An 18,533-nucleotide genomic window follows, 5' to 3' on the forward strand; every position below is an offset into this window, starting at 1 on the left:
TCCTCCACACCAACCGGCTCAAACCACACTTTGTGCGCTCCGAACTAAGCCTCTTGATGGCTACAGACAGTGGTACAGAAGAAGACTCCGAGCCCCTCCCGGATCTCCTGAAGACTCAGGAGAAGGACGGCTCCGTGGACGGGGTCCGGCTCTCTGACGCCCTCACCTCGGAGCAACGCCAGGACTGCCGGGACCTCCTGCTGCAGTTCGCTGCCCTGTTCTCCCTCACCCCCGGGGTCACCCCTTGGTGTTTGCACGACGTAGACACCGGGGACAGTCCCCCTGTCCGGCACCGGGCCTACCGCGTACCAGATCGGGTACGGGCCTGCATACAGGAGGAAGTGGCCAAGATGCTCACGATCGGGGTCATCGAGCCCTCAGACAGTCCCTGGGCCAGTCCGGTTGTATTAGTTCCCAAGGCCGCTGCCCCCGGCACCGCACCTGAACTGAGATTCTGCGTCGACTACCGGGGCTTGAACGCTGTCACCCGGACCGACGCTCATCCCATCCCCCGAGCAGACGAGCTGATCGACCGGCTGGGGGCCGCCCGCTACCTTAGTATCTTCGACCTAACGGCGGGCTACTGGCAGATCGGCCTCACCCCCAGGGCTCAGGAACGGTCAGCCTTCTCCACCCCCGATGGCCACTATCAATTTAAGGTCATGCCCTTTGGCATGAAGAATGCCCCCGCCACGTTCCAACGCCTTGTGAACCAGGTCTTGGCGGGGCTCGAAGAATTCAGCGCTGCCTACCTGGACGATATCGCTGTATACAGCCGCCACTGGTCCGACCACCTCCGTCACCTCCAAGAGGTCCTACAAGCCCTCCAGCGGGCCGGCCTCACCATTAAGGCCGGCAAGTGCCAAATTGGCCAAGGGTCTGTGACCTACCTTGGGCACCAAGTGGGAAGCGGACTGGTGGCCCCACTACAACTTAAGATTGCGGCCATCCAGTCCTGGCTGCCCCCCGTCACCCAGACCGAGGTCCGAGCCTTCTTGAGGCTCACCGGCTACTACCGGCGGTTCGTGAAGGACTACGGCAGCATCGTGGGGCCCCTCACGGGTCTCACATCCAAGAACCAACCGAAGCGGGTCAATTGGACTCCTGATTGTCAAGCGGCCTTCGAGGAGCTGAAGGCCGCCCTGTGCACCGCCCCTGTGCTCCAGGCCCCCGATTACAGTCGGGAATTTGTGGTGCAGACCGACGCCTCCGACCACGGCATCGGAGCCGTCCTCTCTCAGTTGAACCCCGAAGGTCATGACCAGCCGGTGGCCTTCATCAGTCGACGTCTCCTGGCCCGAGAGCAGCGTTGGAGCACCATCGAGAGGGAGGCATTTGCAGTAGTGTGGGCCATCAAAAAGCTCCGACCCTATCTCTTCGGTACCCACTTCCGGGTACAAACCGACCATCGACCCCTGCAATGGCTGATGCAGATGCGGGGGGAGAACCCGAAACTCTTGCGCTGGTTCATTTCCCTGCAGGGAATGGACTTCACCGTGGAGCACCGACCAGGCCAAGACCACGCCAACGCGGATGGCCTGTCCCGCTTTTTCCGCCTCGACGAAGAGAGTCCCCAAGGAGATGGGTGACTCTCCCCGCCTTCAGCTGGGGGGGACGCATGTTGGACAGGCCTCACAGACGGCTTGCTCCCCCCCCGCACGACAGGGCCCGAACTCCGGCCCACCTGGCATATCCCCGCGACAAGCACCCGTACTCCGTCTCCCGACGGACCCTCTGCCCTCGGACCCCTACTCATCACGGGGCCCAGCCCCACCGGCTTCCCCGGCCGAGTCAAGCCGCCCTCTTGGGCCCTGCACCACGCGGCCGCATGGCCTCACCTCGACCCTAACCCCGGGCCTGGCCGGCCCCGACATCCCGGCACCACCATCCACCCAGGAGGTGAGCGGACCACTTGGCAGGTCAATGGGAGAACGAAGTATCAAGGACTCTCCCCCGCCAGGTGCCGATCGCCCCCAGCTCCCCCAGGCACTGGCTCCACCCCCTGCTGGGTGTCTGGACACCTTCATCCCGGACCCTCCGACCTCCCAGTGCGAGGGTCCGGACATCAAAGGGCACCAGCCCTATAACTGAGGCAGCTCCGGAGCAGGAAGGCAGTTGTATCCTGGAGTCGAGAGACACCGAGTGAACTCAACCTTGACGGTCTACTGGCGCTGCCGTAGCCGCTCTTGTGAACCATCGTCCTGCCTGCTGGCGCTGCCGCGGCCTTCTGCAACCTTCATCTTCCTGGGACCTGCTGGCGCTGCCGCGGCCCGTTGTAACGACCATCCTCACCGGGACCTGCTGGCGCTGCCGCGGACCGTACATCTTCCGGGGACCTGCTGGCGCTGCCGCGGCCCGTTGTATCGACCACCCGCACCGGGACCTGCTGGCGCTGCCGCGGTCCGTACCACCTAACCACCAAGCTCGAGGATTGTGAGCTCGTCATCATCTCATCCGAACTACCTGATTGGTAAATAGACTGTCACGCTACCCCCTTCCCTACCTTGCGAGACTCTAATCGAGGGGACCCCTGAGTCCAGACCTCCTTGTACCATTCCACCGTATCTTAAATAAGTGCTTATAAAGAACACTGAACCTTATCCGTGTGTGATACCTGTCTGTGGGGGGGAAGTTACTTGTCTGTACGATCGCTGGAGACGGCTCTCCCCGGAGACCTCTCCCCCTGACCCCGGCCGGCCCTCCCGGTCCGTCTACCTTTTCTAACAGTCAGTTATTTGGATTCAGAAGGATAGCGGAAGGATAGAAGAGGGAAAAAGGTTTGCATTTATATAGCGCTTGTAACCCTGATGGGGTGTTGAAGCATGCTACTCCGGAACCCATAAAGGATTAGTGGTGAATTAGTATAGTGAAATATGAAAGTCATTAGAGTGCTGGATGATATGTTAGTGATGTTAACCTGTGGGTTGCGCTCTGCTCCGAGGGTGTGCTACGCACTGAAAGGGGTGGTCTGGCTGTGCACGACATTCAGTGCAGGAGTTGTGAAATAAGTGACTTGATTACCTTTTTAGTACTGTATAAATATTTTAGATATTGACTCAAAGTTAACCCTGTCTTCTCTGTGCCGTCGCATCCAGGGGGTTGAGCTCAGATTAATTTAGTGACTTTGAGCATTCACCGTGTCAAGGATTTTGATCATCATTTGTGGTGGGTGCCTACACCCCTCAACTAATGCCTCAATTTTACACGCATGCAATCAGAAATCTGGTAATCACGTATTAGGAAATATGTGATTACACCTTTCACTATTTTTTGTACCACATCATAGTGGGTCTTTAATTGGCGTTAGCATAACCGTGACTTAAAACAGCCATCCCCACTTCACTGAATGGGCGGAGAGGTGTATTTTGTTATTTGGTATCCATACATTTCCGCAGTGTCAAATGTAAATGATATTAATATAAAATCTCTACAAAAGTAAACTGTACTTTGCTATGACTTATCATCACCATTATAACAAGTACCACTGCATGTTTCTTAGCACACTAGTGAGGTCAATCATTTTTGTGGTGCACAGAGAGAGAGAGACAAATACTGGAGTTGATTTATGAAAACACTGAGGCTGTTGAACTTGTACGACAGAGGCCGTGTTGTCATCTCTAGTCTTTTGATGCCGCTTCCCTTGATGGCATGTGTCGAGGCAGGTAGATGGGGAAGTTCTAGCCCGGGGCTAGTAGCAGCGGAGAGAGGTGGTTGAGGCCTGCTGTTAGTTTATTTGAGTCTGTTTGCACCGCGTGATAATACAAATACAACATAAACCAACAAACCTGTACAATAAACAAAGATACCTAAAACAAGGGCAAACAACCCATTATATCCACCACAGGCATAGTGTAAACGGAATGTAAATATACACGACAGCAACCGGAACGGCTCCATAGAGAACAAGAAAACATCAAGGTGCAATGAATGAATGAATGAAAGGGGATTTATAAAGCGCTCTTACCCTGCACGTATCAAGGTACAATGAATGAATGAATGAAAGGGGATTTATAAAGCGCTCTTACCCTGCACGTATCAAGGTACAATGAATGAAAAGGGATTTATAAAGCGCTGTGAACCCGCAGGCATCAAGGCACAGTGGTTGCTAGGCAAAAGCAACAAAACGCTCAGCAGGTGTATCGCAAAGTGCAAAATTGATTGAACTGTGGATAATGCAAGGATGATAAAAGAAACATTGATTTAAACCTAACACAATTTAAAAGGAAAAACTTAAACCAATCAGGTTTTGAAGGGTATTTGAAAGCAGTCTATCAGATTCGTAGATCTGATGTTGTTAAGTAACTAGTTTCACTTTTTCTGACCAGGAAGAGTCCTTTCACTCTTGCCCCTCTAACGTAGGTCATGGTACATCAGGCAACTAAAACTTGTTGGTAGACTGATTTTCTGAGTGGATAACGGGTTGTTTTCTCCTCTGTATGCTTGGGTTTTGTTTATTGAAAACATTGAACAATAAGACTCAGAATTGTATAGTCTCGCGCTATTCAACAGGTCACAGACTCCAGGTTGGGGTGTGACTGGATACCCTTGGAGGGAGTTGTGCCTTCTTCTCCGAACAAAGCCGTTTGTTGTCACAGCTCTGCAGGGTAATGATCTGAGTTCTAATGGAGACCAGAACTTTCTATACTGAGGGAACGTAGAAAAGTACAAAGTGCCCAGTGAATGTTAACCTCCTCTCGGCTCTCTTCGTCAGGAGACAAGAGCTCTAGATTCTTTGACCAGTTATGGTTTAAAATGCTTTGATAAGATGGAATAGATTCCTTCAAGTATGATAGCTTTTAAGTAGAGAGTTATTGATGGATATGATTTAAGGGCGGGGTAGTAACCAGTGGAGCTAGAAGTTGCCTGGGTTGATATAGGATGATTACTAATGGCATGAAAGGGTACAGGCCAATCCATGACCATCGAACGGCTCTGACTGAACTATCAGCATCAAAGGTACAGGCAGCTTTGTGAGTGGTGAAGGACACAGACCAATCTGTGAGCACATGAGGCTACAGGCCAACACCGGAGCATGGAACTTCACTGATAGGTCTCTGAACATTGAAGGATACAGACAGATCCATGCTCGTCGAAGGCTCCAGACCTATCTATGGACATTGAAGCACATTGACCAATCTATGAGCATAACTCTGAACAATCTGTGAGCATTGAAGGATACAGACCAATCTGTGAGCATCAGCGGCTACAGGCTAACCCTTGAGAACGGAAATAAACAGACGACTCTCTGAACATTGATGGGTACAGACAGACCTGTGCTCATCGAAGGCTTGAGGTGAATCTATGAGCATTGAATGATATAGGACAATCTGTAAGCATTAGAAGCTACAGGGCAGTCCCGGAATACAGACATTTAAAGACGAATCACTGAACATCGAAGGATACAGACAAATCGCTGAACATCGAAGGATACAGACGAATCACTGAACATCGAAGGATACAGACAAATCTCTTAGCATCGAAGGATACAGACGAATCACTGAACATCGAAGGATACAGACAAATCACTGAAGATCGAAGGATACAGACGAATCACTGCACATCGAAGGATACAGACAGACCTCTTAGCATCGAAGGATACAGACAGATCTCTTAGCATTGAAGGATACAGACGGACCTCCGAACATTGAAGGGCACAGACCAATCTGTGAGCATCAGAGGCTACAGGCCAACACCTGAGCACGGAAAAATACAGATGGATCTCTGAACATTAAAGGGTACAGACAGATCTATGCTCATCGAAGACTTCAGACCAATCAATGAACATCAAATGGCACAGACCAATCTGTGCGCATTAGAGGCTACAGGCCAACTTCTGTGCACGGAAAAATACATACGGATCAAACATCGATGGGTACAGATGAATCTATGCTCATCAAAAGCCTCACACAGATCTATGAGCATTGATGGATACACAGCAATCGATGAGCCTCAGAGGCTGCAGGCCACTGTCGGAGCACATATCCAGATGGATCACTGAACTTCGATGGGTACAGATGGCTCTATGCTCATCAAAGGCTCCACACCAATCTATGAGCTTTGACGGATACAGAGCAATCAATGAGCATCAGTGCTCCAGACTGATCTGTAGGCTTTGAAGGAGTCAGACCAATCTATGAGCATTGAAGGGTACAGATCGATTTATGAACATTGATGGGCACAGACTAATCTATGTGCATCAAAGGCTTCTGAAACCAATGTGTTCATCAAAGGATACAGATCGATCTAGGAGCGCCAAAAGCTCCAGACATATCTAGGAAAACCAAAGGCTACAGATGAATTAATGAGCATCATAGGCTCCAAACAGATCATGAGCATCAAAGGTTACACATCGGTTAATGAGCTTCACAGACTCCAGACAGATTTATAAGCATCAAAGGATACCGATCAATTAAGGAGCATCAAAGGTTAGAGATCAGTTAATAAGCATCGCGGGCTCCAGACCGATCTATGAGCATCGAACGCTGCAGACCAATCCATGAGTGGGAGGAAATGGGGTGTATTATATGGTGCGGTTGTGCGACCTCCCCATGTAATGTGCTTACTAACCCCCTTAGGTCCAGTAGGTTTCATCTGTAAAACCCTCTGCTCAACCCTGGGTAGCTGTGGCACTGAGCAGCGAGGCTCACACGGGAGCAAGTGTAAAGCTTTTAAAGAACATCAAAACAATTGAGGAAGAAATCAACAAGACACTCAAGAAATCCCACACCAATTTATAAAAATAGATTGTATTTTTAAAAGAATTTAGACACTAGAATTAAAAGGATCCACCGGAGGTTCTGGAGATACAGATTTTACAAGCAATAATACATCAGAGCCGTTTCACACCACCGCAAAGAAGCCGTGGCAGAGTCAACGAATTGGACACTTAGAAACGTTATAAAAGAATACTTGGGTAAGTGTCATTGCGGTGGACCAACTCCGGCAGGGAGCTAGTTAGTTAAGTTCTCAAGGTCCTCTAGAACAGTTACCTTCACAGAGGATGCCGTCCTTCAGCAGTTCTAGGCACTTGATGTGTGTTACAATGGATTCCGACAGAGTGGTCCTGATACAAGGCATGAGGGATGCTGAAGATGCTTTCAGGATGCTGAGCCGGTGTTAGGGGAATCATGGGCGTGGTCCTGATACAAGGCATGAGGGATGCTGAAGATGCTTTCAGGATGCTGAGCCGGTGTTAGGGGAATCATGGGCGTGGTCCTGATACAAGGCATGAGGGATGCTGAAGATGCTTTCAGGATGCGGTGGATGCGATGCCTTCAGGGGTTTTCCTGCCATGATTCCTTGGTCCACAAAGGTGGTGAGGGGGTCCGAGCTGCAGGGTTGCCATCCCACGAAGCCCTCCCTAATGAGGCCGACATCCAGCCACAACTGGGCTGCCAGTTGCTCGTTGTCATAGTTGTAAGCCATTCCTTCCGGAGTTGATACCTCACCCTCTCAGGGTTTGTGCAATTCACTGACAGTACTCCCAGGCTCAGTGAACTCGGGTGCAACTCTGAGTGTCGGGTCTTGGTCCTCAGTGCTGCACAGCAGTGGTGGTTGTGACTTGAAGACTTGGTATTGTAATTTGTATTGTGATTGCATTTATATAGCACTTACTACCCCTGACGAGGCGTCAAAGCGCTTTTTCGGCGAGTAGTACGCTACTCTGGAACCCAAGAAGAATTAGTGTTGAATTAGTATAGTGAAATATGAAAGTAATTTCAGTGGTGGATAGGTTAGTCGGTTATTTGGATTCATAAGGATAACGGAGGGATAGAAGATGGAAAACGGTCTGCATTTATATAGTGCTGGCTATCCCTGAGGGAGTGTTGAAGTGCTTTTTTTGGCGAGTAGCACGCTACTCCATAACCCATAAAGGATTAGTGGTGAAATAGTATAGTGAAATATGAAAGTAATTTGAGTGCTGGATGATATGTTAGTCGGTTATTTGGATTGAAAAGGGTAGCAGGGGGATACCAGAGGTTTGTGTGTGTGTATGTATATATGTATATATATATATCTCGCTTGATGCGGTGTTGAAGCCCTTTTTCGGCGAGTAACGCGCTACTCCGGAACCCATAAAGGATTAGTGGTGAATCAGTATAGTGAAATATGAAAGTAATTTGAGTGGTGGATATTGGTCAGTTATTTGGATTGGGAAGGATAGCGGAGGGATAGAAGAGGGAAAAACGGCTGCCTCTGGAGACCTCTTTACCTACATATTGCGATACAGACAGATTGATGACCATCTAAGGGCACAGACTGACCAATGAGTATTGACCAACTGATGAGCATCGAAGACTGAGTCCAAACTGATCTATGTTCTTTGAAGGATACAGAGCGATCTATGAGCATTACTGGATCCAGACCGATTTATGAGTGAGTATCTTAAGGCACAGACTGATCGATGAGCACTGACTGATGAGCATCAAAGGCTTCAACATCAAATGATGCTGATTGATGAGCACTGATGGATGAGCAGCAAAGTCTCCAGTCTGATCTATGTTCATCGAAGGATGCTGATCGATAGGTACTGACGGATGAGCATCAGTGGCTCCAGGCTGATCGATGAGCACTGACTGATGAGCATCAATGGCTCCAGGCTGATCTATGTTCATTGAAGGATGTTGATCGATGAGCACTGACTGATGAGCATCAATGGCTCCAGGCTGATCTATGTTCATCGAAGGATGCTGATCGATGAGCACTGACTGATGAGCATCAATGGCTCCAGGCCGATCTATGTTCATTGAAGGATGTTGATCGATGAGCACTGACTGATGAGCATCAATGGCTCCAGGCTGATCTATGTTCATCGAAGGATGCTGATCGATGAGCACTGACTGATGAGCATCAATGGCTCCAGGCTGATCTATGTTCATTGAAGGATGTTGATCGATGAGCACTGACTGATGAGCATCAATGGCTCCAGGCTGATCTATGTTCATCGAAAGATGCTGATCGATGAGCACTGACTGATGAGCATCAATGGCTCCAGGCCGATCTATGTTCATTGAAGGATGTTGATCGATGAGCACTGACTGATGAGCATCAATGGCTCCAGGCTGATCTATGTTCATCGAAGGATGCTGATCGATGAGCACTGACTGATGAGCATCAAAGGCTTCAGACTGACCTGTGTTCATTGAGGATGCTAATTGATGAGCACTGACTGATGAGCATCAAAGGCTTCAGACTGACCTGTGTTCATTGAGGATGCTGATTGATGAGCACTGACTGAGCATCAAAGGCTTCAGGCTGATTTGTGTTGATTGAAGGATGCTGATCGATGAGTATCAAAGGCTCCCGACTGATCTATGTTCATCAAAGGATGCGGAGTGATGAGCACTGACAGCATCAAAGGCTTAAACATCAAAGGATGCTGATTGATGACCACTGACTGATGAGCATCAAAGGCTATAACATCAAAGGATGCTGATTGATGAGCACTGACTGATGAGCAGCAAAGGCTCCATGCTGATCTATGTTCATCGAAGGATGCTGAGTGATGGGCACTGACTGATGAGCATCGAAGGCTCCAGACTGATTAGTGTTCATCAACGGATGCTAAGTGATGAGCGCTGACTGAGCATCAAAGGCTCGATACTGATCTGTGATCATCGAAGGATGCAGAGCGATGAGCACTGACTGATGGGCAGCAAAGGCTCCAAGCTGATCTATGTTCATCGAAGGATGCAGAACAATCTAAGAGCATCAGGTGCTGCAGACAGACGCATGGGCATCGAAGGACACAGACCAATATTTGAGCATTTGAAGATGCAGCCTAAGCCATGTACATCGAAGGGCACAGATAGATCTAGGAGCATCAACATGTTCGAACCAATCTGTGATCATCCACCCCGGGTCAGAGTGGGGCTCGGATGGGCCGAGTGTCTAATGACAGACCGTGTCAGTAGGCATTAACTTCGTCAGACCCGCTAAGCCGGGTGGTCGAGGACTGTGTGCAGTGACTGATTCCACCGCTCCTTCTGCTGGTATCAGAAAGGAGGCAACTCCTCTCTCAGGCTGGCTTCTCACTGCCCAGGAGCCCACGCACACTCCAGATCACAGGATAGGAGTGGGACCCATGCCAGCTAGCACTGCCGAACTAAAGAGCACCTGTGGCATACTGGAGCCCGCCTAAATGTCAGCAAGAAGTTCAAAATGCAACCGCATAAGGGTAGAGTGCTCAAAGGCATGAGTCCCAGACAGTGAGACTGAGCACAACAAGCATTTACAATGCAATAGGTCTCGCAACTGCGAGTTTTGGAGCTATTGGCATTGTAAATGTCAATGCCTTTTATGAAAAAAATTAAAAGGCATTGTAATTTACAATGCCAAAGCAACACCTATTGCATTGCAGAGCGCGGTGTCCATGAAGTGGGTGCCACACTCATTAAAGTGAAAAAAAGAAAAAGAAAACCCAAGCGCGGTGTCCCTGAAGCGAGCGCTGTGTTCGGTATGACATTTAAAAAAATAATAAAATAAACCGAGCGCGGTGTCCCTGAAGCAGGTGCTGCGCTCTGTATTAAATTAAAAAAAAATAATAATAAACCGAGCGCGGTGTCCCTGAAGCAGGTGCCACTCTCAACATGCAAATACGACAAAATAAGGCAGCCGCCATTGTCCCCATCACTGTCAATAACAAATAGTGCTCACTCACTAGATAAAGCAGTCTGTGTAGCGTGCCAGGTAAAAGGTCCAGTCCTTATGAGCGGTAACAAATGGCGAGAAGGCGGTAACATGGAGGGACTAACAAGCCTCATAATGAAGGACAATGACACTAGCGGAGAGGGGCGAGGCTTCCACAGCATACTCTGCTACAGCATGCCTCGCAGAGCGAGCAGCTCATGCGCGCTGCTGCTAGGCTCGACCTAAAAAGAAAAATTAAACTTTTCAGTTTCGTTTTTTAAGGGCAGGCAGTGGTCCCTGGACCACTGCCTGCTCTTAAAAATATTTACGCACCCATTCACAAAGGGGAACCTTCCCGTTTGTGAGTGGCTTACCACCCTTTTGGAAATGCGGTTGCAAAACAATCTCACATGGGTGATGGACTCGCTATTAGGAAGGGATGCCCTTGGTACGCCCTTCCTAATAGCGAGCCGCAAACCATATTTTGCGAGTCGCTAATAAGTTAGTAATTAACAAAATATGGTTTGTACATGGGGGTGACCTATTTTGCGGTCGCAAAGGGGCCAAATTCTCGTTTGCGACCACAAAAAATTGGTCGTATATCTGCCCCATAATGTATTAATAGTTGGAAATGACAGAATGTGAGCTGGGCGTACAACAACCGGTCTTAGAATATTTGTTAGAAATGGGATTTCTGGCTGGCTAGGGCTTGCGCCTAAGCTAGGCAGAAACCACCACTCTAGTCAGGGCTGGGGAATTACACGCCAAAGATAACCCCTGCTCACCCCTTTGGTCGCGTGGCACGAGCAGTCAGACTTATCCCAGAGGCAATGTGTAAAGCGTTTGCGCAAACACACATGAACACAGCAGCAACACACTAGGCACAGCACAAAAGGAACGCCACACAAGGTTATATAAAAAAAATAGCCTTTATATTTTCATAAACACATTAGAAACACAATCACACATTTACACTGTGCCAACTGGCAACAGGCAATATTCACAGGGGATTATATACAAGACAGGGCCAATCGAGCCACTGTCAGAACCATCAGAACAGGTAAGTAAATATAAAACATAAGCAGTAACTACTGGAATAATGACCTTAGCATTATCACATTAGGCATAAACCCAATAGGCCCACCTCATTAGCATAAACAGATTACGCAATAGGCCAACATGAACACATTATGCAATAACATCATAAGCATAAACATCAGAGGCATAAATCATGGTGCATAAATCACATTTGTCATAGGCATCACATAAATCACATTAGGGCCTTGCGCCCTCCCAACCTACAGCTGACCCCCTGGCCAACTGGCCTGTGTCCCAAATGTCAGGGCTTACTCCAGGGCGATCCAATTAGTCCTCTGGCTGCCAATGCAGCAAGCAAAGTGAGCAGTTGCGCTGGGGCGTGGGGTGCAACTCACCCCTATCTTATCACAAAGAAATGACCACCCAAACGTGGGATCTGCCTGCGCTCTCGCAGGGCAGCTGGGCTCCTCACATAAGCGCAAAGAACTGGCACTACTAGTGCCTCCGGGGTCCCCACTGGGACTCTTCAAATCAAAGTACCCACATTGCAGCTGCCTGCGACTGCGGTGCAGCTGTGTAGCAAACCAGGACTGGCACTCACTGTGCTTGGGGAGCACTAAACATGCTCCCAAACTCAGCCCCCACGGTGCAGCTGCCCGCAGCTGTGAAGAAAAACAGGGGCCCGGCCACCTCTGTGCCCTGGAAGTGACCATGGGGGAAGGCACCGACAATGTGCCTCGACACCCCCCACCCACTAAGCTCACCACATAGCCCCACTCACCGGGACTTCCTCGCGATCTCCGCTCCTCCGGACGTCTCCGTGTGCAGCGCGGTCCCTTGGTTGCGTCTGCCTCTCTTTTGGGGGCGGTCTTCTGGCGACAGGCTCCCTCCTCACTCCGGTCCCCTCCAGGCAACACCGCAGGGCTCCCCCACACTCAAGGGAGCCCCGTTTCAAAAGGCACTATTTGGCCGGACCTCCTCTCCGGCCGGACTCCCCACGGGCTCCGCCCACAGTCAGACGGCTCTTGCCTGGCTTCCTGCTGCTCCATTCGGCAGTGCAATGCGGGGTGGGCACCCGCTTTAACATAAACATAACAGCGGGGTGGGCACCGGCTCTCGGAGGCAGGAAACAGTGGGGTGGGCTCCCGCTGAAAATCACAAACGCGGCGTGGGCACCCGCTTTGATGAGCAAAACGCGGAGTGGGATCCCGCTAAAGCACACAATGCGGGGTGGGCACCCGCCAGTAGACACCCGCTTTTCAAAGGTGGCTGAGTGCCGGGTGGGCTCCCACTCTGATCAGCAGCGCAAGGGGGAAATCCCTACGCTCTGGATTCCCTCGGCAGGCCCTTCAGCAGCGCGCTGCCAGACGCCAGCTCCTTTTAGTAATAAAAGTAAAGCGCTCACAAGGCGCAAGAATCCAAAAGAACAGGGGGGCAAGGGCTGGGCCCTGGCAGGCCAGCACACAGGGCCCTCCAGCAGGGAGGCAGTCCCTCGTGGCGGAGCCTCCTGGGGCCCAGCAGCAGCAGTCCTCTTGGAACCCAAAAGCACAACAACGTCATGGGGTCACAGCCCCTATATTTATATTAACATTTTTCTTTGTCTACAAAGCACAGGGCTTGGGGGAACCAGTCCCAACTGGTTCTGTTTTTTTTTTTTAGAGCACTCTATTTACAGGGCTCCTCTTCCCCTTCGTCGGGTGGGAGCTCTGTGATCAGACACACAACAGGGGGCGGAGCCAGCATTGTACAGGCTAGGCACAGACCTATTCAGGGACCAGGGACTTCTCCCACTAATCCAAATGCAGATGTTCCATTCAGCCTAGCGCTGACTCAACCTGCCCCTCTTGGAGCCACACACACCTCGCCAGCCCCTGTCACTCAAAAGCCAGACATGCAATTCACATCAGGCAGGCAGACACATAGCACACAGAAATGCCAACTTCTAAAAGTGGCATTTCTAAAATAGTTATAATAAATCTGCGCACACCATTGCTCAGTATTTATTATTACCATTCCAAATATACCAAACTTGACCACGCTGCTCCTCTCATATCAGGAATTACCACTGAAACACTTATCAGGGAATCCCCAATGCATTCCTATGGGAGGGCAGCTTCACAGTAGTGAGAAACCAAAATGGCTGTTTGTCACTAACAGGACATGTCACACACTTAAGGTACATGTCCTACCTTTCACCTACAATGCACCCTGCCCATAGGGCTAGCTAGGGCCTACCTTAGGGGTGACTGACATGCAGTAAAAGGGAGGTCACAGGCATGGCACACACTTTAGGTGTCACGTCACAGCGGCAGTAACACTGCGCGCACAGGCCCTGCAATGACAGAGGCCTGGGATAGGTTTGAAAGGCTACTTTGGTGGGTGGCGCTATAAGCGCTGCAAGCCCACCAGTAGCATTTAATTTAACAGCCCTGGGTATATGAGATGCCACTTTACAAGGGACTGACAGGTAAATTAAACAGGTGTAGACCAAACGTACCATGTTTATCACCGAGAGCACACGCACTTTACACTGGACAGCAGTGCTAAAGGGCCCAGAGGCCTAAAACCACCAACACCATGTCAGAACACAGGTGCACCACTGACCTACCCACACCTGTCTATACCACATCACTCGGGCACAGAACACTGGTGCACCACTGACCTACCCACACCTGTCTATACCACATGACTCAGGCACAGAACACAGGTGCACCACTGACCTACCCACACCTGTCTATACCACATCACTCGGGCACAGAACACAGGTGCACCACTGACCTACCCACACCTGTCTATACCACATCACTCAGGCACAGAACACAGGTGCACCACTGACCTACCCACACCTGTCTATCCCACATCACTCGGGCACAGCACACAGGTGCACCACTCACCTACCCACACCTGTCTATACCACATCACTCAGGCACATGCCACAGGTGCACCACTCGCCTACCCACACCTGTCTGTACCACATCACTCAGGCACAGAACACAGGTGCACCACTCACCTACCCACACCTGTATATACCACATCACTCAGGCACAGAACACAGGTGCACCACTGACCTACCCACACATGTCTATACCACATCACTCAGGCACATGACACAGGTGCACCACTGACCTACACACACCTGTCTATACCACATCACTCAGGCACATGACACAGGTGCACCACTGACCTACCCACACCTGTCTTTACCACATCACTCAGGCACAAGACACAGGTGCACCACTGACCTACCCACACCTGTCTATACCACATCACTCAGGCACATGACACAGGTGCACCACTGACCTACCCACACCTGTCTATACCACATCACTCAGGCACATGACACAGGTGCACCACTGACCTACCCACACCTGTCTATACCACATCACTCAGGCACAGAACACAGGTGCACCACTGACCTACCCACACCTGTCTATACCACATCACCCAGGCACAGGACACAGGTGCACCACTGACCTACCCACACCTGTCTATACCACATCACTCAGGCACAGAACACAGGTGCACCACTCACCTACCCACACCTGTCTATACCACATAACTCGGGCACAGAACACAGGTGCACCACTCACCTACCCACACCTGTCTATAGCACATCACTCAGGCACATGACACAGGTGCACCACTGACCTACCCACACCTGTCTGTCCCACATTACTCAGGCACAGAACACAGGTGCACCACTCACCTACCCACACCTGTCTATCCCACATCACTCGGGCACAGAACACAGGTGCACCACTCACCTACCCACACCTGTCTATACCACATCACTCAGGCACATGCCACAGGTGCACCACTCGCCTACCCACACCTGTCTGTACCACATCACTCAGGCACAGAACACAGGTGCACCACTCACCTACCCACACCTGTATATACCACATCACTCAGGCACAGAACACAGGTGCACCACTGACCTACCCACACATGTCTATACCACATCACTCAGGCACATGACACAGGTGCACCACTGACCTACACACACCTGTCTATACCACATCACTCAGGCACATGTCACAGGTGCACCACTGACCTACCCACACCTGTCTTTACCACATCACTCAGGCACAAGACACAGGTGCACCACTGAGCTACCCACACCTGTCTATACCACATCACTCAGGCACATGACACAGGTGCACCACTGACCTACCCACACCTGTCTATACCACATCACTCAGGCACATGACACAGGTGCACCACTGACCTACCCACACCTGTATTTACCACATCACTCAGGCACAGAACACAGGTGCACCACTGACCTACCCACACCTGTCTATACCACATCACCCAGGCACAGGACACAGGTTCACCACTGACCTACCCACACCTGTCTATACCACATCACTCAGGCACAGAACACAGGTGCACCACTCACCTACCCACACCTGTCTATACCACATAACTCGGGCACAGAACACAGGTGCACCACTCACCTACCCACACCTGTCTATAGCACATCACTCAGGCACATGACACAGGTGCACCACTGACCTACCCACACCTGTCTGTACCACATCACTCAGGCACAGAACACAGGTGCATCACTCACCTACCAACACCTGTATATACCACATCACTCAGGCACAGAACACAGGTGCACCACTGACCTACCCACACCTGTCTATACCACATCACTCAGGCACATGACACAGGTGCACCACTGACCTACCCACACCTGTCTGTACCACATCACTCAGGCACAGAACACAGGTGCACCACTCACCTACCCACACCTGTCTATCCCACATCACTCGGGCACAGAACACAGGTGCACCACTCACCTACCCACACCTGTCTATACCACATCACCCAGGCACAGGACACAGGTGCACCACTGACCTACCCACACCTGTCTATACCACATCACTCATGCACAGAACAGAGGTGCACCACTCACCTACCCACACCTGTCTATACCACATCACTCAGGCACATGACACAGGTGCACCACTCACCTACCCACACCTGTCTATACCACATAACTCGGGCACAGAACACAGGTGCACCACTGACCTACCCACACCTGTCTTTACCACATCACTCAGGCACAAGACACAGGTGCACCACTGAGCTACCCACACCTGTCTATACCACATCACTCAGGCACATGACACAGGTGCACCACTGACCTACCCACACCTGTCTATACCACATCACTCAGGCACATGACACAGGTGCACCACTGACCTACCCACACCTGTATTTACCACATCACTCAGGCACAGAACACAGGTGCACCACTGACCTACCCACACCTGTCTATACCACATCACCCAGGCACAGGTTCACCACTGACCTACCCACACCTGTCTATACCACATCACTCAGGCACAGAACACAGGTGCACCACTCACCTACCCACACCTGTCTATAGCACATCACTCAGGCACATGACACAGGTGCACCACTGACCTACCCACACCTGTCTGTACCACATCACTCAGGCACAGAACACAGGTGCACCACTGACCTACCCACACCTGTCTATACCACATCACTCAGGCACAGAACACAGGTGCACCACTCACCTACCCACACCTGTCTATCCCACATCACTCGGGCACAGAACACAGGTGCACCACTCACCTACCCACACCTGTCTATACCACATCACCCAGGCACAGGACACAGGTGCACCACTGACCTACCCACACCTGTCTATACCACATCACTCATGCACAGAACAGAGGTGCATCACTCACCTACCCACACCTGTCTATACCACATCACTCAGGCACATGACACAGGTGCACCACTCACCTACCCACACCTGTCTATACCACATAACTCGGGCACAGAACACAGGTGCACCACTCACCTACCCACACCTGTCTATACCACATCACTCAGGCACAGAACACAGGTGAACCACTGACCTACACACAAGTGTCTACACCACATCAGTCGGGCACACACACTCTTCTCCCCACAACTGCCTAGACCACATCATTCAAACGCACAAACAGACGATTGGTTTACCACTTCTCCACACAACTGTTTATGCCACATCACTAAGGCACACTCACAACACAGGTGCACCACTCTCCACCGTATAGCTGTCCCATATCGCTCGGACACAGTGAAGACAAGTGCACCACTCTTACCCACAACTGTCTATACCACATCACTCAGACACAGAGCACAGGCGCTCTACTCTCCTACCCACACCTGTCTATACAACGTGTCTAAGGCGCACACAGAACACAGGTGCACCACTGATCTACCCACACCTGTCTATACAACGTGTCTAAGGCGCACACAGAACACAGGTGCACCACTGATCTACCCACAACTGTCTATGCTACATCACTCAGGCATACACTCTCACAGTTTGTATCACGAGCGCAGACCTACACACAGTGCACAAGTTTAACCCACTACCCCACCAGTATGGATAACACCCTGTACCACATCACTTAGGCGCACACAGGTTTACCACACTTCTTTGTACAACTATACTACATGCACATACACTGAATACAAATGTACCACTTTTACGCACAAGTCTATCTGTATCAATGCCTCACGCACATAAACCATTGTAACACTCTCATAAGCACAGTAATCTGTACCACATCCCTGAGGCACACTGTGGCATGGAGAGATGTTAGAGCGCTCTTGAGGCATAGGGGGCTATGGCATGGAGAGCTGTTAGAGCGCTCTGGAGGCATAGGGGGCTATGGCATGGAGAGATGTTAGAGCGCTCTGGAGGCATAGGGGGCTATGGCATGGAGAGATGTTAGAGCGCTCTTGAGGAATAGGGGGCTATGGAATGGAGAGATGTTAGATTGCTCTGGAGGCATATGGGGCTATGGCATGGAGAGATGTTAGAGCGCTCT

The 18,533-nt window shown here is 50.7% G+C and overlaps 2 protein-coding genes across 2 annotated transcripts in view; one reads left to right on the forward strand and one right to left on the reverse strand.

Moving 5' to 3' along the window:
- Positions 1–18,533, forward strand: part of CASP2 (caspase 2) — a 338,496-nt gene that overhangs the window by 61,655 nt on the left and 258,308 nt on the right. The window lies entirely within an intron of this gene.
- LOC146813604 (uncharacterized) lies at positions 8,195–10,466 on the reverse strand. The gene is made up of 2 exons (XM_085620349.1): positions 9,395–10,466; positions 8,195–9,230 (listed from the first exon to the last, which is right to left on the reverse strand). Exon 2 carries the CDS (start codon positions 9,141–9,143, stop codon positions 8,352–8,354), a length of 792 nt encoding a protein of 263 aa, XP_085476475.1. The 5' UTR covers positions 9,144–9,230; positions 9,395–10,466; the 3' UTR covers positions 8,195–8,351.

The sequence above is a fragment of the Triturus cristatus genome, chromosome 7, assembly GCF_964204655.1.
Source record: "Triturus cristatus chromosome 7, aTriCri1.1, whole genome shotgun sequence".
NCBI lineage: Eukaryota > Metazoa > Chordata > Amphibia > Caudata > Salamandridae > Triturus > Triturus cristatus.

Bases quoted from the DNA above. Each gene is read 5' to 3' on its own strand.
- LOC146813604 (XM_085620349.1), bottom strand. From the start codon at position 9,143: ATGAACACAGGTCAGTCTGAAGCCTTTGATGCTCATCAGTCAGTGCTC.